Raw genomic sequence first — 23,580 nt, 5'->3', positions numbered from 1 at the left:
GGCTTAGAGGTTAAGAGCGCCATCTGCTCTTCCGAAGGTCCTGAGTTCAATTCCCAGCAACCACATGGTGGCTTACAACCATCTGTAATGAGATCTGGTGCTTTCTTGTGGTGGGCAGGCACATGGGTGGGCAGAATACTGTGTAAATAGTAAATAAATCTTTTTTTTTTTTTTTTTTTTTGGTTTTTCGAGACAGGGTTCCTCTGTGTAGCCTTGGCCATCCTGGACTCACTTTGTAGACCAGGCTGGCCTCGAACTCATAAATAAATCTTAAAAAAAAAAAAAAAAAAAAGAGTATAAAGGAATGTTTTGGCTGAGTGTGTGCATTAGATTCCCCTAGATCTGGAGTCATAGCTGGTTGTGAGTTGCCACGTGGATGCTGGGAACTGAACTCAGGTCCTCTGGAAGAGCAGCCGGCGATCTTCCCTGATGAACCATCTCTCCAACCCCCGGTGATCTTAACTGATGAACCACCTCTCCAACCCCATAAAATTTCTTTCCTTTTTGTTTTTGAGCCTGAATCTACCTGTCGTAAGAGGGCCTCAAAATCACTCTGTGGTCAGGTTGACCTTGAACGTCTGAGCCACCTCCTGCTTCTGTCTCCCATGTGCTGGGGTAACAGATAAGCGAGCCCCCATATCTATGTGGCGCTAGGGATGGACCCCAGGAGTTCACGCACACAGGCAAACAGTCTCCCAGCTAAGCTCCAGTCTTGCCATGAGCTCTGCATCTTTAGTGCGTTTATTTATTTACGCCTCTAAACAGAAATCCCCTGAGATAGGCTAAGTGTTATCTCTCCGTGAAGACAACGGCTATTGGAGAAGTGTGGACGCTGTCCAAAACCTCTCAGGGCCAAGAATCTAGATCTTCCCACTACTGTAGCATACCAGGCAGCTCAGTCTAAAAATCTACTAAGCGCTGGGTATTGGGTTGTGTGTGTGTGTGTGTGGGGGGGTGTGAGTGAAAAAGGAAGAAGTATTTAGAAATGCCACGCCCATATCTGTGAGGTTTCTGGGATTCGGACTTTGTCTCACCCTCTCTCTTCATTCTGCTCACTTCCTGTCCGAACCTGAAGCCCTCCATTGGAATGAACCACCACGACTTCCCAAGCTTCTGACTCAGGTCAGGCCCCAACCTCTGCATTACGGCTTTCTTCTAGTTGCTCTGTCTCCAGTCTTATCTCCCGTTAGCCCATCCTTAGAGCCAACGTGTACACGTCCTTCCTTGTACCAAACCCTTGAGTGGTTCCTCTCTGTCTGCAGGGTAAAGTCCACGTTCCTTAAAGAAGCACTCTTACATTTTTACAGCCTCCTCTCCAGCCATTCCTTGCCTTAAGCCTTTTACTACACAGAGGTGACCTGGGAAGGTCAGCCATAGGCCGGAGGCCTGTGTGGTGTCCCCTTGAAATCCGTCGAAAATTTAAAACAAGGAACCTTGCGTTTCACTTCCTGTTGGGCCACGCGTATGATGCCAGTCCTCCCCGCCTGTCTTTCCCTAAACCTCTCTTGTAGTTTGTGGCCTCTAAAGTTTGTTAGTCTCCTCCACCACGAACACCCGGTCCACACATCACCCTACTTTCTGCAGCTCTCCTTTACTCAAAGTGTTCCTTCCTCTCCCGTATTTATCAGAAATGGGAGGACAAAATGTGACAAAAGACTCAAGAAACCTACGACCTTCCGTATGTAATAATGGGAGAAAAGGTGGGAAGAAAGTAAGTCTTTTGAAAGTCTTTAGAAAACTCCCATCTGGACGGCGCTAGGACGTGTTCGTTCTCCAGCAGGGGGCTCCGCGCCGGGCAGGAGGGAGAAGGCAGCCCACGCCGGCCCTTGGGCGCCCCCTACCGCCACCACGCAAGCGCTACAGCTCCTTCTAGGAGCTCGCCGGACCCGAGCCCGCCTCTCGTCTCCCATTGGCTGTCCGCTATTCTCCCGCCCCCCCCTCCGGTTCTCAGCCACTCAGAACCTCTTGGCGGGCGGGGCTTTCAGCAGGGGGCGGAGCGTCGGCTCGGATTGGCTCCGCTGAAGACGACGACGTGGCTGAAGGAGGCCGGTTTGTTTCTGAACTGAGGCTGAGGCACACGGACTCTGGATTGGTGCTGGGCCGAGGGGGGCGGGGCCGGGAGTGGGGGTGGGTGGGGGCTTCGGCCGGAAGCGGAAGTGGAGAAAGGATGCAGGTGTGTGATCAGGGCTGGAGAAACTGGCTCTTCTCTGGGACCCCTGTCCGGCCTCCTCGACTCCTCCCGTCCTCAGCCGGGCGCTCTGTCTGGCCCTGCAGGGTGGCAGTTGGGTTCGTGAAATGAGCGCGCGCGAGGCACATCGCCTCCCCGCGTTGACGCCCCCCCTCCCGGTTGTATTTCCCACCAGGACCATCAGCACGTGCCCATCGACATCCAGACCAGCAAGCTGCTCGGTAGGAGACGGCGCCCCCGCGCGGTCGGCTGTCGGGAGAGGCCTGCTAGTTGCCCCCTGCCCCTCTGTCACCAGCAGCCAGGAGCTGTCAAAGTCCCCGGGTTGAGGTGCCTTACCTGGCCCGACCTGTTTGCTCTGCGAGGAAGAAAGCATATGGAAAGTCTGTTACTGGTTCCGTGTTTTCTTAACATTTATAACGTGGTATTAAATCATATTCAGGCACACAGGACAAATGGCTAGTGTTCAAGATGCGTAGTTACTGTATGGCATTCATTTGGAACCGTTTAGCTCTGGCTCCACGATTTTTGTATTATTTGGGGGGCGGGGACGGGAAAACCCCTCCCTCTTATTTAGAAAGTTTCTGTCTCCCTTTGAATTTATGGAGAAGAGGGACCTAAGATTTAGACACAGACCTCTTATGCCAGGCATGGTGGCTCATGCTGGTAACCATGACATTATAGAGAGGCTGGGGCAGGAGGATTGCTGGCAGTTCTCAGACAGCCTGGTTTACATAGCAAGTACCAGGCTAGCCAGGAACACTCAGCCAAAAACAAACAAACAAAAGCCTTTAGTCCCTGCAGAGGCAGGCCTAGTCTACATATCAAGCTCCAGGACAGCCAGGACTACATGGAGAGACCCTATCTCAAAAGAAAAAGACAGACAAGGAGACCTTTTAGTGGCCAGGCCATCCCTGTATCTGGTTTATGCCCCTCATTCTATCACTTCTGGACATGTGCACAGCTCCTGGCACTTGAAATATTCGCTGGATTCACCAGTCCACTGTTTTGTTTTCTTGGCTTTTTGAGACAGGATTTCTCTGTGTAGCTGTCCTGGACTCACTTTGTAGACCAGGCTGGCCTCGAACTCACATTGATCCACCTGCCTCTGCCTCCCGAGTGATGAGATTAAAGGTGTGCGCCACCACGCCCGGCCCATCAGTCCATTGTTTTGGTTTGGTTTGGTCTGGATTTTCAAGACAGGGTTTCTCTGTGTAGCCTTGGCTGTCCTAGACTCACTTTGTAGACCAGGCTGGCCTTGAACTCACAGCGATCCGCCTGCCTCCCGAGCACTAGGATTACAGGCATGTGCCACCATCCCCTATCCTCCTTCTGACAATTTTAGAGGAACACAGCAGAGACAGAATTTCTGATACCATTGTTGCTTGACGTAGTTGACCAGGTGACAGATTTGTTTCTCAGTTTCCCACTATGAGAGGGGGCAGTCAGTCTTTTGATAGGCACTGGGGATCTTCTGCCTAAGCCTCCCATTTGGCAGGGTTACAGGCACAGGCCTCCCTGTACTCATAGTGTGTGTCCAGCCTGTGTGTGAGCTTGTCATCGAGTCATGAGAAGAACCAGAGGAGCCCCATTCCCTGACAGTTTGCTCCATACCAGCTGCCATTTTGTTGTTGTCTTTATTAAAACGAAACCACTCTGGGGGCTGGAGAGATGGCTCAGCGGTTAAGAGCACTGACTGCTCTTCCAGAGGTCCTGAGTTCAATTCCCAGCAACCACATGGTGGCTCACAACCATCTATAATGTGATCTGATGTGCATTGTATACATAATAAATAAATAAGTCTTTAAAAAAAAAAAACAAAACGAAACCACTCTGAGTTCGAGGCCAGCCTGGTCTACAGAGTGAGTTCCAAGACAGCCAAGGCTATACAGAGAAACCTTATCTTGGAAAACCAAAAAAGAGAAAGAAAGGGAGTTGGAGAGATGGCTCAGAGGTTAAGAGCACTGGCTGTTCTTCCAAAGGTTCTGAGTTCAATTCCCAGCAACCACATGGTGGCTCACAACCATCTATAATGAGATCTTCTGACCTGCAGGTGTACACGCAGGAAGAACACTGTATTCATAACAAATAAATAAATCTTTAAAAAAAAAAAAGAGAAAGAAAGAAAGATCACTAAGGCTTATTAAGTCACTGCTATGGACAGGCACAGTGTATAGCACATCATCTTATGTGTGGGGAAACTGAGGCACGGAGAGATAGAAAGAAACTTGACTGAATGAAGAACTTGATAATTTAGAGCGAGCAAAATGGCTCAGTAGGTCAGTGTGCTTCCTGCCAAACCTGGTGGCCTGAGTTCAGTATCAGGACCCACGTGATGGAAGGAGAGATCTGGCTCTTGACGTTGTCCTCTGACCTCCACATATATGCACAATGAATAAAATTACATAAGGTTTTAAGAAAGTATTTATTTACTTACTATTATGTATACAGTGCTCTGCCTGCATTTACACCTGCAGGCCAGACAAGGGCATCAGATCACATTATAGATGGTTGTGAGCCACCATGTGGTTGCTGGGAACTGAACTCAGGACCTCTGGAGGAGCAGTCAGTGCCCTTAACCTCTGAGCCATCTCTCTAGCCCAATATAAGTGTTTTTGTTGTTGTCTTTTTTTTTTTTTTTCCCCTCAAGACAGGGTTTCTATCTGTAATAGCTCTGGCTGTCCTGGAACTCTCTTTGTAGACCAGTCTAGCCTCGAACTCAGAGATCCACCTGCCTCTGCCTCCTGAGTTCTGGGATAATTCTTTTTTTTTTTTTTTTAAGATTTATTTATTTATTATTATGTATACAGTACTCTGCTTGCATGTACTTGCAGAAGAGGGCGCCAGATCACATTACAGATGGTTGTGAGCCACCATGTGGTTGCTGGGAATTGAACTCAGGACCTTTGGAAGAGCAGGCGGTGCTCTTAACCACTGAGCCATCTCTCCAGCCCCGATAATTCTTAATAAAACAAAATCTTAAGCTAGGTGTGGTGGCAGTGATACTTGCCTTTAATCCCAGCACCCCGGAGGCAGAGACAGGTAGATTTCTGTGAATTCAAGGCCAGCCTGGTCTACAAAGTGAATCCAGGACAGCCAGGGCTGTTACACAGAGGAAACCCTGTCCCAATTAACCAAAAAGTAAAAATAAACAACTTGCCGGGTGTGGTGGCGCACGCCTTTAATCCCAGCACTCGGGAGGCAGAGGCAGGCGGATCGCTGTGAGTTCGAGGCCAGCCTGCTCTACAAAGTGAGTCCAGGATGGCCAAGGCTACACAGAGAAACCCTGTCTCAAAAAACCAAAACCAAACCAAACCAAAACAAAACAAAACAAAACAAAAAAAAACAACTTGACACTTAGACCCCAGGACCATCTAACTGTAAAGCCATAGCACTCTCCCCTTAGGAAATGAGCACAGCTCTCGGGCCTCAAAAGCAGGTCAGCTACACTGGTAGTTATGTGGCAGAGTGGCAGTCACTTCAGTGTTAAACACAGACCAGCAGCTAGGCCCGGCAGTGATGGCACACGCCTTTAATCTCAGCACTGAGGAGGCAGAGGCAGGTGGCTCTCTGTGAGTTCAAGTGCAGCCTGGTCTACAGAGTGAGTTCCAGGACAGCCAGGGCTATACAGAAAGACCCTGTCTCAAAGAGAGAGAAAGAAAAAGAAGAGACTATCAAGTAGCTCTACCCAGCAGCCCTTGGGGCGCTGTAGGCGTTATGTTAGGGGCTTTGCGATGTTCATTCATCCGGCACTTGGCATAACCACCTTGTGTTTTCCATTGTCATGGTTAATCCCAGCCCCGAGGAAATGGAAGTTGAGCAGCACCCTCTGTCAACAAGAAAGATATAATTATCCATAGAAGCAAAATATTATGGAGAATTTAGAATGGTCAAAAGTGGCACTTTCATGTCAGGACCAATTTGAAGTTTTTCTTTATCCCTGTGTTAAGGTGGTTGCTCTGTAAAACTCATACTGGGGATCAAGTCGGGGCGCCGGAGTCTGCTTAGCCCAAGCGTCTCTCTGAGTCTGCCTGTCTCTTCATCTTCCCACTCCCCCCTCTGATACCTCAGCCAGTACAAAGACTTTGGTTCAGGATCCAGTATGTGATTCCTGAACTAGTGCATCCCTGATGGGGTGATGGAGGGGTGGCAGACTGCAGTGACCGGCTGATCCTCACGCAGATTGGCTGGTGGACAGAAGACACTGCAACCTAAAATGGCAAAGCCTGGTGATGACCATCCGGGAGAAGATCAACGCTGCCATCCAGGACATGCCGGAGAGCCAAGAGATTGCCCAGCTGCTCGCGGGGTCCTGTGAGTGGTCCGGAGCCATGTCACCACAGCCCCCTCCTTCCTTCCCAGAGCCTTTTGTGTCTACCAAGCCATCCCTTGCTGAGCCACCAGGGCTGACCCCGGAACGAGAGAGTTGTTTCCCTGCACTGTAGATGCTGGTTTCGTCCACGCTAGAGCAGCTGGCAACAGAGCACAGGGGTCAGCCACCTGCAGTAGCCAGGGGCAGAGAGGGAGGGCGGTAAGATTCTAAAAGTCTCCATTCTTGCCTTTCAGACATCCACTACTTCCACTGCCTACGAATAGTGGACCTTCTTAAAGGTACCGAGGCCTCCACCAAAAACATTTTTGGGCGGTACTCTTCACAGCGGATGAAGGCAAGTATGGTCAAGGACTGGTAATGTGCTGTCGAGGACCCAGTCCAGAGCCTCTCTAGTCTCACCGATGAACAAGGCAACAGGCCCTCATGATCCTTCGTGGTCCCCATAATTTATCCCAAAATCGGCCTATCCCCAGGGATGCTGTTAGGTATCACAATCTGAGAATCACGTGGGTGGTCCAGCCAACATTAGAGCTGCAGGAAGGTGAGGAGTTTGTGTTCAGTGGGCTAGGAAGGCCCGGGCAGCCTCCTCTGCAGGGATTGGCTGTGCGAGAGCTGCTGGTGCTCCTCTGGCTGATTTCCGCTCTGTTCTTCTCAGGATTGGCAGGAGATCGTAGGCCTGTACGAGAAGGACAACACCTACTTAGGTAAAGTGGCCCCGCAGCATCCCCAGGGGAAGCCCACTGCCGGGGTTCTAGGGAGCATGGAAGGAGATGGAATGCAGTACAGATGTTGCCTCGTTGTGGGTGTGAGGAACAGTTCTGCAAGCGCTGGGGGAGAAGGGTGATGAAGCAGGAAGTGCACACTTGTGTGCCCAGCTGAGCAGGTATCTGACCTGTCTGTCTCCCTTGGGGAGGTAGGGTGTGCTGCCCCCTCCCTCTCTGCATCCCTGTTCTACGGTAGGCAGAAGAGGTATGGGTCATCCATACCTCAGGCCATATTGGAGGCCTGAGAGGGAGCAGCTAATGGGCTGGTCGTAGTTTGGACTGTGAATCAGAAGAGTAAATAGTTGTAATAATAGATATACCAGGCACTTAAGTGCACGGGATTCTGGCTTGTGTTCTATATGGATCCACACGACAAACACTAGAGTCCCTGTTTGGCAGCTAAGGATTGAAGCAGAGAGGAAATATAACTTGTCTCAGGCCCCACAGCTAGGAGTGGAGAGGCTGGGAAGCCAGCCCCGCCCCCACCATGCTAGGGCATCTGTGTGCACCTCAGGGCAAGGGTGTCCTACAGCAGGTTTCCTGCCCCCCGCCCCCCGCAGTGGAGCTCTCTAGCCTTCTGGTCCGGAATGTCAGCTATGAGATCCCCTCGCTGAAGAAGCAGATTGCCAAGTGCCAGCAGCTGCAGCAGGAGTACAGCCGCAAGGAGGAAGAGGGCCAGGCCGGGGCCGCTGAGATGCGGGAGCAGTTCTTCCACTCGTGCAAACAGTATGGCATCACGGTGAGTGGCTGTCTCCAGGACCCAGCTGCTCCACAGCTGGCGGCCTGCCTTCTCCGCTGGATCGTGCCCCGGCTGGGTCAGTGTCTCACCTTTCTGCAGTCTCTGGATGTTTTCTCTGACTTGATGGTTCCCCCCTCCTACCATGTGTGACCTAACCTTTCCCTCCTCTCAACCCTAGGGAGACAACGTCCGCAGAGAGCTTCTGGCCCTGGTGAAGGACCTGCCGAGTCAGCTCGCTGAGATAGGTGCAGGAGCGCAGTCCCTGGGGGAAGCCATCGACCTGTACCAGGCCTGTGTGGAGTTTGTGTGCGACAGGTAAGGAGCGCGTCCACTGCCCCTGAGCGAAGGGGGGCTTTGCCTGGTCCCTCTGGCTCGCCTCCACTTGCATTGTTCCCACATGACACGGCAGCTGGGTTTTATGCACTTGGACCAATGGAGGTTGTGCCCCTAGGACCATGTGGTGCAGGATGGAGCCCGTGCTGGCTTCTCATGAGAGGCTTCTCCCTCAGCTGGCTGAGCCCCGTGAGAGGCTCAGTTCCTATGTCCTGTTGAAGCCCCACAGAACAGGTGTTACCCATGCTGCGGTTCGTGCAGAGAAAGGGCAACTCAACAGTGTATGAGTGGAGGACGGGGACAGAGCCCTCTGTGGTGGAGCGGCCCCAACTAGAGGAACCTCCTGAGCAGGTGCAAGAAGATGAGGTATGACAGGTGCTGCGGGGACCCATCCACTCAGAGCCTGAGCCCTGATCTGAATCCCCACAGTGAAGAATGAGGGAAGCCGCGCGCACACACGTGTGTGTGTGTGTGTGTGTGTGTGTGTGTGTGTGTGTGTGTGAGAGAGAGAGAGAGAGAGAAAGAGAGAGACTTGGGTAGGAGGACACAAAGGCCAGAGCGCTGCAGTAAAGCAGCCCTTTCTGGTGGAGATGTGTACAGCTAGTGACTGTGTGACTTCCCGCACTAACATCATTTTGTGCTTTGTAGATCGACTGGGGCGATTTTGGGGTGGAGGCCATTCCTGACTCTGGCATCTCTGCAGAGACCCCTGGAATAGACTGGGGTATCTCCCTGGAGTCGGAGTGCAAGGTGAGATCTGTCTGTCTGAGTGGTCCCACTTCAGCCAGAGGAAAGCATCTGTGTTTGACACAGTTGACAGTTGTGAGGCCAGGTGCATCCTGAGGGAGGCAGTTACAGAGGCGAGGCGGCAGTGTAGGCCTCTTTTCTGCTGGAGCTTGCAAGCACCTCACCAATCAGGAAGGAGGGTGGCACCGCCAAAGCCCTCACCACCATGCTTGCCACTGCATCAGGGCTGTACACCTCCCACCGCTGGAGGGTGTAGTCATTGCATTTTCCAGGGACGTTGGTCTGTCCTGGCTCCCTGGGCTGGGGAGACATTGACAACATTGCTGAGTCTTTGCTGTCCAACCAGGATGCTGGGGGTGACAAGATAGACTGGGGCGACAACACGGCTGTTTCAGAGATCACTGTGCTGGAGACGGGAACCGAGGGTAAGTGCCCAGAAGCGCTGGACAGTGGAGAAGCAGGAGTTCGAGGTCATCCTTAGCTACAGCGAGTTTGGACAGCCTGGGCTATATGGATCTGTCTCGAAAAAAGTATGAATCAGTCTGAATGAGGATATGAATGGAGGGGGATAGAGATGAGGTGGTTAAGTAAATTCTAGAACCTCTCAGATCCCTTGTTTGTTTTGTTTTGTCTTGTTTAAGGTTTTTTTTTTTTTTTTTTTTTTTTTGAGAAGAGAATCACTGTACAGCTCTATCTGGCCTGGAAATGTCTATGTAGACCAGGCTCAGACTCACAGAGATCCGCCCTCCTCTGCCAACCCAGGGCTGGGATTAAAGGCGTGCTCCACCTTGCTCACCCACCAACTCTCCTCTGCGGGCCACTCATGTTGGTAGACTGTTTAGGGCTGTTCAGGCTCTGGGTCTGACATGACCCCCCATCCCCTCCCAAGTCTGCAGAGAGACTGTAGCAGCTGCTTGTGTCACTAGAGGGCAGTGCAGGATGACACTTTACCTCTTGCCACCAGCTGCCTCCCGCTCTGCCTGGAAGTTTGCAGGCCAGGACTGAGACACATGGAAAAAGGCAACCTTGCCCCTTGGCTTGGGACGAGAAGCAGCTGTAGTGAAGAGAGCCTGTGTCTATAGTAACGCCTGGGCTTCTCAAACTCAAGGGTTTCCCTTCCTTAGCCCTCAGCTGCATCCCATGCCTCGGCCTCTCTTTCTGACAGCTCCAGAGGGTGTTGCCAGGGGCTCAGACGCTCTGACTCTTCTCGAATACCCTGAGACCCGGAATCAGTTCATCGACGAGCTCATGGAGGTACTGTCTTGTGGAAGATGTGTGGGGTGACCAGGCTCCGACACAGGCAATGTCACTTCTAATCCCTTCCTGCTGGTGGGGAGGCTACTGACAATTTCAACATCCTGGAACAGAACCTTACAAGTTAGGATCCCACCGCCACCATGTTCTCACAGTCACCATCTACCTGGCTCCATCTGTGGCAACAGAGATGGGGTTCGAGGTCTGCCCCTGCGGAGCTTGTATTCCAGCAGAAGAGCCGATAACCGGCAGATGGTACCACAGATCATCAGGAAGCAAGGGGGCTGGGCGTGGTTCAGTTGGTCGTGTCTACCTGGCATTCAGGAAGCTCTGGGTTCAATACCCAGTGCCACACAAACTGGGTGTAGTAGTTACCCCTGCAGTCCAGCACTCAGGTGGAGACTGGAGGATCGGAGCGTCAACTCTGTTGCCTGTCTGGTTTCTTCTTCCCTTTTCACATCTGTAGCCACAGTGGGGGAGAGGGGGACAAAAGATAGCCAGTTTTCTTAGCATAGGAAGGCTGATTTTTTTTTCCCTTTAAAATCTGTGCTTATTTATTTGTGTGTGCACATATCCACACTTGTAGCACAGCACAGAGGTAGAGATTGATGGACAACCGTGGACGCCATTCTTGTGGCTTCTCACCTTTCACCATGTGGGTTTTGAGGAACAAACCCAGGTTATAAGGGTTGGTGTCAGGCCATCTGATCAGCCCAAGATTAACTTACTCATAAAAACATCTTAAGAGATGAAGCTGCTGCTCCTATTCTTTCTAGGTTTTTCTTTACTTTTAATTTTTTATTTTATGTACATTGGTGTTTTGCCTGCACATGTGTCTGTGTGAAGGTGCTGGATCCCTGGAACTGGAGACACAGACAATTGTGAGCTCCGTGTGGGTGCTGGGAATTGAACCAGGGTCCTTGGGAAGAACAGGCAATGCTCTTAACTGCTGAGCCATTTTTCTAACCCCCCCCCCCTTTGTGTTTTGTTTTTATTTGTTTTTTTTGTTTTGTTTTTGAGACAAAACAAAAAACAGCCTTGGCTGTCCTGGACTCCCTTTGTAGACCAGGCTGGCCTTGAACTCACAGAGATCTGTCTGCCTCTGCCTCCCGAGTGCTGGGATTACAGGCATGCGCCACCACACATAGTTCTTCTAGACTTTTTCTTAATCCAGAGTTTCGCAAACATGATCCCCACTCCTGTTCCTCCCATGGAGAGAAAACTAGTACCTGCTCTGGGAATTTCAGTTGTGTGACCGTGGGCTGGGGGCGAAGGATGAAGAGCTGGGGGCTAAGCAGACATAAGCTCGGCATGGGGGCCAGAGTAACAGTGTGGGATGCTGCCTGCTCCCACGCTGTCGGTGCAGGCTCCAGCACCGGGGGTATGCACAGGAGATGGCCCGTCTCCTCTAGCATCTAGCTTTTCATAGAGGGCTCAGCTTCTGCAGTCTTTTCTTGGTTTGAACTAATTCCCTTTCCCTCCTCAGCTTGAGATCTTCTTGACCCAGAGAGCAGTGGAGATGAGTGAGGAGGCTGACATCCTGTCTGTGAGCCAGTTCCAGCTGGCTCCTGCCATTCTCCAGGGCCAGACCAAAGAGAAGATGCTCAGCCTGGTATCCACACTGCAGCATCTGATTGGCCAGCTCACCAGTCTCCGGATGCAGCACCTGTTTATGATTCTGGCCTCACCAAGGTTGGCTTCCTGATCCCTGAGTCTGTGTCCCCCAAACAGAGGTCTCCCTTGTCTTCTTCCCCTTCCACAGTTACTCCTTCCTGTGCACACGGCTCTCTGCTGAGGTCAGGGCTTCTCCTCAGGGCAGGAGAGGGTGGATGAATGGCTAGATAGACAGAGTCTGCTTCCCATGTAGGCAGGAGTCTGGAGGACTTTATATTCCTTACCAGAAAAAGGGCTGAAGGCTCTGAAGGAAGGAGAGGCCCATGGGGGGTTGGTTTCCCGAGCCTCCTCACCTGGTCCAGCAATTGAACGCAGACAGCCTCACGGCTTCCCTGCACAGGTATGTGGACCGAGTGACAGAGTTCCTTCAGCAAAAACTGAAGCAGTCGCAGCTGTTGGCTTTGAAGAAGGAACTGATGGTGGCGAAGCAGCAGGAGGCGCTTGAGGAGCAGGCCGCTCTGGAGCCCAAGCTGGACCTGCTGTTGGAGAAGACCAGAGAGCTGCAGAAGCTGGTGAGTCACACCAGGAGCTGCGCCTCGGCTTCCACAGGCACACCAGGGCCCTGTACTTGCCTGCCCGCCCGCCTGCCTGCCTGTCTGCTCCCTGCCCACTCTGCTCTCTGTCCCTCAGATTGAAGCTGACATCTCTAAGAGGTACAGTGGCCGTCCCGTGAACCTGATGGGGACCTCTCTGTGACGCGCTCCCTCTGTGTCTTCGGTCCTGCTGCCCAGCCTCCCCGTGGGGTGGGACAGCCCAGGCTCTTCCTGGGTCTCACCAGCAAGAAGCCAGGACGACCTGGGGACTGAGTGGTGATGCTGGCATTCACAGAGATCTCTATAAGAAGTTGCCTTGAGTGGTTCTATGGCCTGTGGCCTGTGAGCCTGAAGCCACAGCTTCTCCTCCTAGTTATCAAGTAAAGCTTAATAAAAAAAATGATAATAATAATAAAAAAAGGAAAAGATGCTTCTTCATTGCTGGCAGTCACTTAGACTGCTTCCCTGAGCCTGCTTGAAGTTGAAGCTGGGCACATGTTTTCCTGGATCCAGGAGGCCTTTGGCAACTGTAGAGCCCCAGGTTAGACTTCTCCTTACCCATAAGTATAAATGGTTCAGCAAGGGGCTTTGGGCTGGCCAGGGCAGTTTTGCCCCCTCCTATAACCAGGCCCATGCTGCTGCTCCCTAGCCAGCAGCCTTGGGGAGCAGTCAGCCAGCTCTGTTGGACCCAGCAAAGTTGTATTCTCCTCTTGCTCACAGCCTACCTTCTAAGCAGAGGGAGGCAGGGTCTGATAAGCAAGGTGGAGACAGGCAGGAGTTGTCACCTTTACCAGCTGCCTGACCCCTTCTACCCATAGCCGCCTGCTCTGCGATTGGGTAGAGCCCACTTCAGGATAGCACCCCTCTCAAGTCACCACCTACCCATCCCTGTTTCCCAGGAAGGATAGGGGCTGGGGGTGGCCAGCAATTCGATTTTAATTTCATAGCAGAGCAGTTGATTCATGGCTCTTTGTCGCTGGCGTTGACTCCCGTAATGACTTTCCATCAAAATGAAAAGTGGAGTGACACCACTCATTATTCCTGCTGCTTGTTATCTCAGTTCTGGGGAGGGCCGCCCCCTCCCTGCTGCCTTTCAGCCGTCCAGGACAGTGAGCGATGGGCCCTATTAATCACCGACCCCGCGGACTCCAGCGGACACACGCCATCCAAAGGAGAGAGAGATAAGGCCGCATGAACTGCTCAGAGACGCTCCTATCGATTAATGTCAGCCTATTGCTTCCCCCCAATCTTTGCCTGGTCACCTCCTTTTGGAGGAATCAAACTGAAGTAAGAAGCCTAGGAACAGAGAGGGAAGATACTGGTGTCAGGAAACCGTCCTAAGAATAGAAGGGCCCAGAGAAGTGTGACTGGGCCGCATCCTGTCTGCAGTTGCCCTGGAGGCCTGAGGCCTGGGGAGCTGTCTGTTCCTCTCAGTTCCCCACCCCAGCTGGTCATCTGTTCCAAGGGCTGCCTGGCTAGCCTCGTGCATCAGCCATCAGCTCGCTGAGGCATGCGGCCCGTGCCCAATCTGATGTCCCTGCCTGCTCACCAGCTGTCACCGACTCTATGGCTTACAAGGCCCAGGCTGTGAGGAGAAGCCCAGAGGATCACAGGACTGTGCCAGGCTGGATTTGTTTGGCCTTAGAGGCTCCTGTTCCTGCTGGACATGAGCATCTGTCGCCGGCCAGCAGGGAAATGGTATTTTCTGAGGTTCCAGTTCCCGGAACCGGGAAGTGGGAAGGGAAGCAGCTTAGGTCATTCAGTGGGTGAAAACACAGCATGGGCAGCAAAGGGGTTGGGCATGGCTCTCACTTAGGGACTAGGCCTGTCACCAGCTGGTGAGGTGAAGGCTTTCCCTGACCCCCAGGCTGAGGCGGACACTTTCCTCCAGGCCCTTAACTGCGAGTACTGGGGTAGATCTTGAGAACTCTCAGCTTTCCCCTGCCTTTGGCTTGTCACTACCTTCTGGGCCTCCCCTCCAGGCCAGGCCGGGGACACCAAAGCCCGCCTGACAGGCTGTAAGAGCGGCTCTGATTGATTTAATAATTTATTTTTGTTTTACGTGCATTGGTATTTTGCTGCATGTGTCTGTGTGAAGGGGTCAGATCCCCTGGAATGTGAGTTACAGACAGTTGCTGAGCTGCCATGTGGGTGCCGGGAATTGAACGTAGGTCCTCTAGAAAAGTAGCCAGTGCCCTTAACTGCTGAGCCATATCGCCGGCCCCTCTGGTTGATCTTGGGATCAGCTTCTGAACCCCTTTAAACTTCATTTGGAGACATTTAGGTCCGTGCTCATTATCCTCAGAGTACCACAGGGTTGTCCTGGGGTTAATGACTTGAACTGCCCAGTGCTCTTGGGACAATGCTTGACATCAGGCGCTCTCAGCTTTGCATGGTGAGCCCTACAGAGGATTCTTCCTGGCCTGACCTGTCTTCTCAGAAGGGAGAAGCAAGGGCTCCTTGCAAACTTGAAGACCCAAGTTCCCGCAGTCAGCTGTCAAAGTTGTAAAAGACGTTCAGGGAAAGAGAGAAGCCAGGGGCCACACTACATCCTCAGCAATCTTAGTGAGATGTGAATCTACTGCCAAGAGCATAGTTTGGAGATGTTGACTCCTCTTCCGTGGCTGCTCAGCTCAACCCCATCCTTCTCCCGGACTCAAGTAAGAGGGACTCCCTTTCCCAGAATCCTTTGCACCTCTACCTGCTGCCTGACTGTGAGCATGACTAAGTGGAGTGTGCTAAGGATTGTCCATCAGTCTGTCAGCCCAGTATACCATCCCCTCCCCCCCAGTGCCCACTAAGGGCTTGTCAGGGGCATGAGGACCCTGCATGTAGAGTAGAACCCACTTGTTCTCTTTGCCGGCTCAGGGCAGGAACCATCTACCCAAGCTCACTCCTTCAAAGGATGCCATCAGCCTGCTCCAGGACAAAAGGAAAAGCACCCCCAGCCTAGGGTCGGGGAGATTGGGACTGTGGCCCCGCCCATGTGCACTCAGCCAACACCCCCAGATGTTGCTTACAGAAACCCACATACCGAGGCTCTCGCTGCCTTCTCATACACTCCCCCCTGTCCTGTTGCCAGTGTGTATCTCATCTTTGGACCACCATTCCTGTCTCTTCTCCCTACTCTAGTACAAACACATTTAATTTAAGACACCGGGAGACAGCTCCACGATAGAGCTGTTACCTGTGTGCAGAAGACCCCAGGTTCTGTCTAAGGACCAGAAATAACATGAATCGGGTATGGTGGCACATGGCTGTGATACTTGGGTGGCACCTGGGAGGTGGAGGCAGAAGGGTCAGAAGTTCAAGGTAACATCGACATCCTTGCCTGTAAAGCCTGAGACAGTCTAGGCTACTGGAGACCCTGTCTCAAAAAACAAGACTACGATGATAATGGTGGTGGTGATGCAGTGTGGCTGCAGGCTCTGGATTGCCTGGCTTACGTCTTGTTCTTACTGTTTGTGTGACCTGAGACCGGTTTCTGGAACCATCGGTGCCTATTTCCTTCTGTAAAACAAGGCGTGTAATGAGTGTGTGCAGCACTCTCAGGCCTGACACAGTAAGGCCCACATGTCAGCTGTCAGTGTGTGCGAGTGGCATAGGCTAAAGGACCCTAGAGCAGTGGTTCTCAAGGGTCCCGAGGCTGCCACCTTCCAGTAGTTGATGATGCGGTTGACGCCCCCCAACCCTAACATTATCTTTGTTTCTACTTCATAACTAGAATTGTGCTACTGTAATGAACCATAAGGTCAATATCTGATATGCAGGACATCCGATTTGTGACCTCTGCGAAAGGGCCGTCCAACTCCCCCAGAGGGGTCACCGCTCTGTCCTAGGATAAAGCTGGCAACTTGTGTCTGATCCTGGTCCCATGTGTCCATGATATAACAGTGTGTCCCACCCTGAGTCCAGAATGCCCATCCATACTGCATCTCTGGGATTCCCTGTCTCCTCCCCCCAGAGCTGAGGACTGAACCCAGGGCCTTGCACTTGCTAGGCAAGCACTCTACCACTGAGCTAAATCCCCAACTCTGTATTTTGGATGTATAATCAGTCCATTTTAATTGAGGCAGATGGATCACGAGTTGAAGGACAACCCAGACCATGGAAAGGAGACCTTGTCTCCAAGAGTTAGGGGTGTGGGAGAGGCACAGACATGGTGGCACCCACCAATAATCCTAGCATTCCACGGGCAGAGGCAGGCAGATCTCTGTGACTTCCGGGCCAGCCAGGGGTCACATAGTGAGACCTTGTCCACAAAATAAGAGGGTGAAGGGCAGGCTGGGCAGGGGATATAGTTCAGTGATGGAGTTCTTACCTAACGTGTTCCATTATCCCCAGCGCCAGGAAAAATGAATGGATTCATTGGCCAGCTTAACTATAGAGTGAAACCCTGTCTCAACACGCCCCAACCCACCTCCCCCCACCCTCAGCCCCCGCCAACCCTCGAGAAATACACAGACCACCAAACCAAACAAATACAAATGAACTAGACTCAACTCCCATCACCCGTAACTGCAGGGAGAACACGTCCTCTGAGAGAGCTTTCCGGTCCTGTCTCTCCACCCCGTTCCCTATTTGAGGAGAGCAAAGGGCTATTGTTTTATTATCCTGTCAATATCGTTTTCATCACAGGCCCAGTTTTGCTAGCCCAGCTGGTCCTCATGAGTGCCACCCAAACACTGGGCTTTGGACTGGTTACGCTGCACTCAGAGGAGTCAAGCCCCGAAAGTGTCTTCGCGTTGCCATCCTGCCTGGCCGAGCCCAGCAGCGCAGCAGGAGGGAGTGTCAAGGCTGCAGCAGGACTGTGGCGCCCAGGAGTACCAGCTGACCCAGATCCTGCCTCTGTCCTCTAGATGCCCTTCCTCTCTTGTGACGTGGGGATGGGGGGGTGGGGGAGGGGTCAAACCTCTGAATACACTGGCCCTGAGTAAACTCTGCCTTCACCACCCTGCCACCCTCCTTTCCTTCCCCAGGGTCCAGAGAAAACCAGTTTGAATATTTAAACTTCTCCTGTGTGTCTAATAAAAAGTTCTGCACTATTTAACGCCCCAGCTATCCATTACTGTCTGGAGTTGCCCTCTCCTCCCAGAGTCGCCCCCCCCCCATCCCCCTTCCTCTCGCCCAAACCACGGCCGCACAGCAAAGCCATTTGTCAAACTGATCCCGCCGCCGGCTGCGCTTGGCTGTGTCTGAAAGGACGTGCCGCCCCACAGGGGAAGGTGGGGGATGAATAAAGGGGCTATGCAAATTGCTGCTTAATCTGCAGAGAAACACCCAGGCTTTGGGGAGACGCTCATTACTTCTTTTAACTGTGATTAACGGGCAAATTAAACCCAAGCCCTTAACTCTCTCCTGGCAGAGGACTTGAGTGCAGAGCTCTGCGCTGGTGCCAGTGGCTGGGGCTTGGTTGCTTGTGTCTGTGGTGAGGGGACTTGAGCTGAGCCCTGCACCCGGAGGGCTAACTCACCAGAGGAGGGAAGAACTTAGTTGTTCTTTGAAGTTTGTTTCACACGTTCAAGAAAGAGCAGCCACTGGCTGCCGCTAGGTTTACTGGCATCCTTTTTCCTCTACCAAAAATTACAATAAATAAATAAATAATAAAAAGTTAGCCTGGCACAGCGGGAGGCAGAGGCAGTTGGAGCTCTATGAGACCAGCCTGATCTACAAAGTGAATCCAGGACAGTCAAGACTACACAGAGAAACCCTGTTCCGAAGAAAAAAAATCAAACAAAAACATGTTAAGAGAATCCCTAACACCTGACCATCAAGAGCATACTGGCAGTGGGGCAAAATTAGCTTTAGCCACCATGGCTGAGTTAGTTTCTAACCAGACCAGCTCCAAACTTGGGCCTGGAAAGAGGCCAATAGAGCCTTCAAATATGTAACCCTAAAAAAAAAACGATCCTTGAGGCCTATTAAGCAGGTAGGTGAGGAATAGACCAAGAAGGGTGGGAGTGGGACAGAGGGCAGAGGATATGAACGTGTCTCTAGCGAGGCCCTCTCTACGGGGTACACAGGCCACAGACACACATCGCCAAATGCAGACACTGAGAGGGACCAAAGACCCCAAAGCTCTCTTTGTTATTTGTTCCATCTGTGAGCTTTGGTTTTGAGGTAATGCACACATTATATAAAAGCTGTCGTGTAACTCTTCGTGGGCATGCAGGTGGGTGGCATCGCTCCGCTGGGCACCCGTTGCCACCTTCCACCCTGCCCTTTTTCAGAATAGCTAGCTGGCCCGTCCAGCCTATAATCCCCTCACACACAGCTGCACTGAAGGGCTGAGGCTGTAGTCTTACAAAGAGCGCTCGCCTAGCAGGCCAGAGGCCTGCCCCAGCCCCAAGTCAAGGCTCTCTACATAAGAGTGACCCATTTGAGACAAAAAAAAAAAAAAAAAAAAAAAAAGGCCAATTGGAGCTTGGAGTTGGGCGCTGTTTGAAAGAGAAAGAGCCCTGCCAACCAGGAAGGCAGCTTGGGAGGAAATACTGTGGGGACTTCCCTGGTAAACACAGGTTTCCTCTAAGCCCCAGTGATTAGGAGGTGAAAGATGACATAGAATGGTGACAGACTGTCTGTCAACCTGATGGGGCCGAGGAGAGACACTGCCCCGTATTTTATTTTGTCGTTGAGTCACTCAGTGGGTCTGTCATAGAAACCAGGCCTGACAGCTCCCTCAGCCGCTCCGCTCCCTTTTCTTAACTCCAGAAACCCAGCTCCACCATCTATTAAAACATCCCGGGCTGTCAGGGATATTAAAAGGTTCTGTCACTAGTTCTTAAAACAGTCATAAATACAATCTGGACACTCGCATTTGGGCGGAAGCCTCAGTGTTCACCGAGAGGAGGCAAACAGCAGGGCTGCCTGCCTTTCTTGCCAGCCTGGGAGCCGTGGCCTTAGCTATGCAAAAAGAAAGGGTTCCCCCCTCCCGACACCTGCTGACACCTGGTGCTCTGAAGCCCTCATTCCTGAGCAGGGATGCAGCCTTTAGTCCTGCACCCACAGGCGCCGCTCACCTCTGGCTCCTCTGGTATCTACATCACACCTGTTTTGCTCAAGATGCCTCCTCCCAGGCCTTCCCAGACAGAGGGACTCTCAGACAGAGGGACCAAGGAGTGAGTGTTTCCTCCAAGTTGGAGTTTGCCACCTTCCCTCTTCTACTTTCCGTGCTCCACCTGGACCCACCTTGCCGCAAAGGCTTATGGGAGCCAGAGGCTTCCCAGAGAGTAGGCAGGAGTTTATCCTCTTGCTAGTGGGAGGCCACCATCGTCACCTCTGAATCCTTGAATGCCTCCAGACTAGGGCACCCCCAATATCAGCCCGAGCACCACCATCTCTTAGGATAAATTCCCTTTTCTTCCACCTTCAACAAGAGCAAGAAGCCAGATGCCAGCCAGGCTGTTGTTCCACGTGCATAGCAGTTGAGGTGGCGGAGGCTTCTTTAAATCACAGCGAGGCTACAGCAGCATGTAACCACAGAGCAGCCATGATCCTCTGGCAAGTTCTAACTGGATTCTGTCCCTATCTGTTGGCCTGCACACTTACCTTAGTGCCCAGTTGGTGAAATGTAAGAAGTCCCCGTGCTGGACTTTCTGTTTTCACACGGAAGTGGCACCCAAGATCCTGGCATCTTCAGATGCCTAACCTATGGTCTGCCAAGTCTTCAGTGGCCATAATCACTTTCCACTCCAGGACTTTTTTTTTTTTTTTTTTTTTTTGGTTTTTTGAGACAGGGTTTCTCTGTGTAGCCTTGGTTGTCCTAGACTAGCTTTGTAGACCAGGCTGGCCTTGAACTCACAGAGATCCGCCTGCCTCTGCCTCCCGAGTGCTGGGATTAAAGGCGTGCGCCACCACGCCCGGCTCCACTCCAGGATTTTTACTAATTCTTAGATATTCTCAAATTATGGACTATGATCCCTCACTCCTAGTGAATACCCAGTACCTTTTTCTTTCTTTCTTTCTTTCTTTCTTTCTTTCTTTCTTTCTTTTTCTTTTTTGGTTTTTTGAGACAGGATTTCATTGTATAATAGCCCTGGCTGTCCTGGATTTGCTTCGTAGACCAGGTTGGCCTCGAACTCAGAGAGATCCACCTACCTCTGCCAGGATTAAAGTGCCTGGATTAAGGGATTAAAGGCGTGCATCACCACATCCAGCCTAGTAGCTTTTTTAAATTAAATATTTCATTTCAAGAATTTTTGTAGTTAGGTGCCTAACTTATCCACTGTGCAAGCTGCATGGGTTCATGGGAGGATCTGAGGGAGACAGGCTTCCATGGAAGGTTGCCCTCTCTTGACAACCAAAGGTGCCTCACAAAGGCATAGGTAAGTGGACCTTAGGCTGGCATCCCTTCAGTATTTGCTGGGGACCCAGAAGATGGGTGGGGTAGTCAAACACCTTGAAGAGTCAACTAGCCGGACGGAGCCCAGCAGCTGTTTGCCAGCTGTCCTCCGTGTGGCCATCTTGCCATTTAATCCCAGAGAGTTAGACCCTTCATCCCCTAAAGGTCACAGGCCCAGCCACAGAATACTGAGCGAACCATTCTTTGCCCTGGAAGGCCCCAGGCAGTGTCTGACCCAACATGCAGGACATGGAGGGGAAACTTGGGGACCCCCACCCGCCACTCTAGTTGAGAAGGGCAGGCAGGAGTCTTCTGCCTCTCCCCCGCCCTCCTCCCCCCTGCCTGGAACCTCTCTTCCTCACCACCTCCTCTGCTTCACCACCCAGTGCCCACCCCTCATCTCCATGGCAATAAAAAGGAGGTGGGCTGGGTTGTGCCCTGTATTTTCAGCCGGTCCATAATAGCCCTTTTCTCTGGAGACACAGGCGCTGCCTGTGGAACTAATCTCCGCCTGTTCCTCCGGCTCACAAAGGGGCACGGGAGCCCCTCCTTCTGCCTAGGCCGCCCTCAGTGACCCTAGCCCGTTTTCCGGGTGTGCTTTAGCCCTCCAGGGCCTGCAGCTGGGCCTCTCTCAGGGGATCTAACACACAGGCAGGGTCACCCCAGCTGACCTCCCCAGAGGACAGAGGTCAAGCCCCCTCTGGGGTCTCTGATGTGATTGGAAGGGAGCTGGGGAGAGAGGGGAGATGGGGGCGGGGGAGGAATGCTGGGGGAGGGGGCTTTCTCTTTTAATGTAGAATTAAATGACTCCTTGTGCCTCCCCTGTCTCTGGCTTGTGTCTCCAGGCCCAGAATCCCACCCTTAGGAGTCCAGGCTTCTTAGAAATGGTTTTACTCCTGGACTGGAGCTTGGTCAAGTTGAACCCTGAGCTACTGAGAGTCATAAAATCTCGGCAGGGAAGTGGAGAAACTATGAAGGGTAGTGGGGTCTAGTAGTCAGCGCAGCCTTGGAAGCTGGGCTTCACTTGCTGTGGAGGCAGGATAAAAATAAAAGGAAAATAAGAGAGAAGAAAGCCTCAGTCCAGAGTATGGTCAAAGCCTCCTACTAGATGAGACTCAAATTACAGCACTGTTAACATCTGCTGTGAAGACTGTGGGCAGAGAGGAGATATATATATTTGTTTGTTTTTTGTTTTTCAAGACAGAGTTTCTTGGCTGTCCTGGACTCTCTTGGTCCTGGACTCTCTCGGTAGACCAGGCTGGCCTTGAACTCAGAGATCTGCCTGCGGCAATATATTTAAATAGAGATTTATTTTATTTTATTTTATGTTTGGTTTTTTGAGCCAGGGTTTCTCTGTGTAGCCTTGGCTGTCCTGGACTCACTTTGTAGACAAGGCTGCCCTCGAACTCACAGTGATCCGCCAGCCTCTGCCTCCCGAGTGCTGGGATTAAAGGCGTGCGCCACCACACCCAGTGAAATAGAGAAATATCTGAAGGTTAAAAACGTTGAAATAGCTAAGCATAGTGGCACATGCCCGAAATCTCAGCACTTGGGAGGCGGAGGCAGGAGGAGCAGGAGTTCAAATCAGCACCATCCTAGGCTACTTACCAAGTTTGAGGCCAGCCTGGGCTACATAAGACCCTGTCACAAGGAAGGTTGCCATAGCAACGGAGTGTGTTTATGCACAAAGCCTTGGGTAGGGTCTCCTGGTGAGGCGATCTGTCGGAAATCTTACAAACAAGGCTGCTAATTCCGTCTCCAGTGGGAATTGCCTGAACTTCCTGCATCCCTGTGGTCTAGAGTTTTGCTTTATCAATATCTGGCTAGAGACATCTTCGGCATTGACATGCTCATCTGCATGTGGGAATGACAGTCTCACACGGTTAGTGTATAAATGGCACAAACCAGGTCCCCCCAGTGCTCACCTCAATGACAGACACACGTCCCCTCAGCTGCAGCTGCAAGTTAGGAAGTTTTGTTGTTGTTTGTTTTTCTGGACACGGTTTTCTTCTCTGTGTAGTTCTGGCTGTCCTGGATCTCCCTCTGTGGACCAACTTGGACTCCAACTCACAGAGATCCATCTGCCTCTGCCTCCTGAGTGCTGGCATTAAAGGCGTGCGTCACCGCCATCCATCAGGAAGGAGTTCTTAAAAAATAAATAAATAAATAAAAAATAAAAGGCCTTGAAAGATGGCTCAGTAGCTAAGCGCTCTCCCAGAAGGCCTGAGTTCAATTCCTGTTACCTACATCAGGCTGCTCCCAGCTGCCTGGGACTGTCGCTCCAGGGAGACCGCACTCCTCTGGCCTCTATGGATATCAGCACTCATGTGCACACACACACACACATATATGCACATAGGTTTTTAAAAAGTAAAATATGGCCTGGAGAGATGGCTCAGTGGTTAAGAGCACCAGCTGCTCTTCCGAAGGTCCTGAGTTCAATTCCCAGCAACCACATGATGGCTCACAACCATCTATAGTAAGGTCTGGTGCCCTCTTCTGGTGTGCAGGCAAAGCACTCTATACATAATAAATAAATAAATCTTAAATAAATAAATAAATAAAAAGTAAAATAAAAGAGCCAGACGTGGTGGGGCAAGCCGGTAATCCCAGTACTGGGAGGCAGAGGCAGGCCAATCGCTATGAATTCAAGGCCAGCCTAGTCTACAAAGCAAGT

General features: G+C 51.8%; 1 protein-coding gene across 2 annotated transcripts; it reads left to right on the top strand.

Annotated features, from left to right (window-relative positions):
* Window positions 1-1,764: 1,764 nt before the first annotated feature.
* On the top strand, window positions 1,765-12,836 carry Cdk5rap3 (CDK5 regulatory subunit associated protein 3). Of its 2 annotated transcripts, none has more exons than XM_051158411.1 (14): window positions 1,765-2,049; window positions 2,364-2,409; window positions 6,368-6,499; window positions 6,752-6,852; window positions 7,174-7,222; window positions 7,843-8,021; window positions 8,200-8,336; window positions 8,576-8,720; window positions 9,003-9,104; window positions 9,448-9,526; window positions 10,267-10,355; window positions 11,842-12,047; window positions 12,370-12,541; window positions 12,660-12,836. In XM_051158411.1, the coding sequence occupies exons 3-14, from the start codon at window positions 6,418-6,420 to the stop codon at window positions 12,723-12,725; spliced, it is 1,407 nt and encodes a 468-aa protein (XP_051014368.1). In that variant the 5' UTR covers window positions 1,765-2,049; window positions 2,364-2,409; window positions 6,368-6,417; the 3' UTR covers window positions 12,726-12,836. The 2 variants fall into 2 exon arrangements, with proteins under 2 accessions (XP_051014368.1, XP_051014367.1); XM_051158410.1 differs by lacking the exon at window positions 1,765-2,049 and adding an exon at window positions 2,140-2,173.
* The last annotated feature ends 10,744 nt before the right edge of the window (window positions 12,837-23,580 follow it).

The sequence above is a fragment of the Acomys russatus genome, chromosome 16, assembly GCF_903995435.1.
Source record: "Acomys russatus chromosome 16, mAcoRus1.1, whole genome shotgun sequence".
In the NCBI taxonomy this organism is placed as follows: domain Eukaryota; kingdom Metazoa; phylum Chordata; class Mammalia; order Rodentia; family Muridae; genus Acomys; species Acomys russatus.
This window is presented reverse-complemented; position numbering and strand designations above follow the sequence as displayed.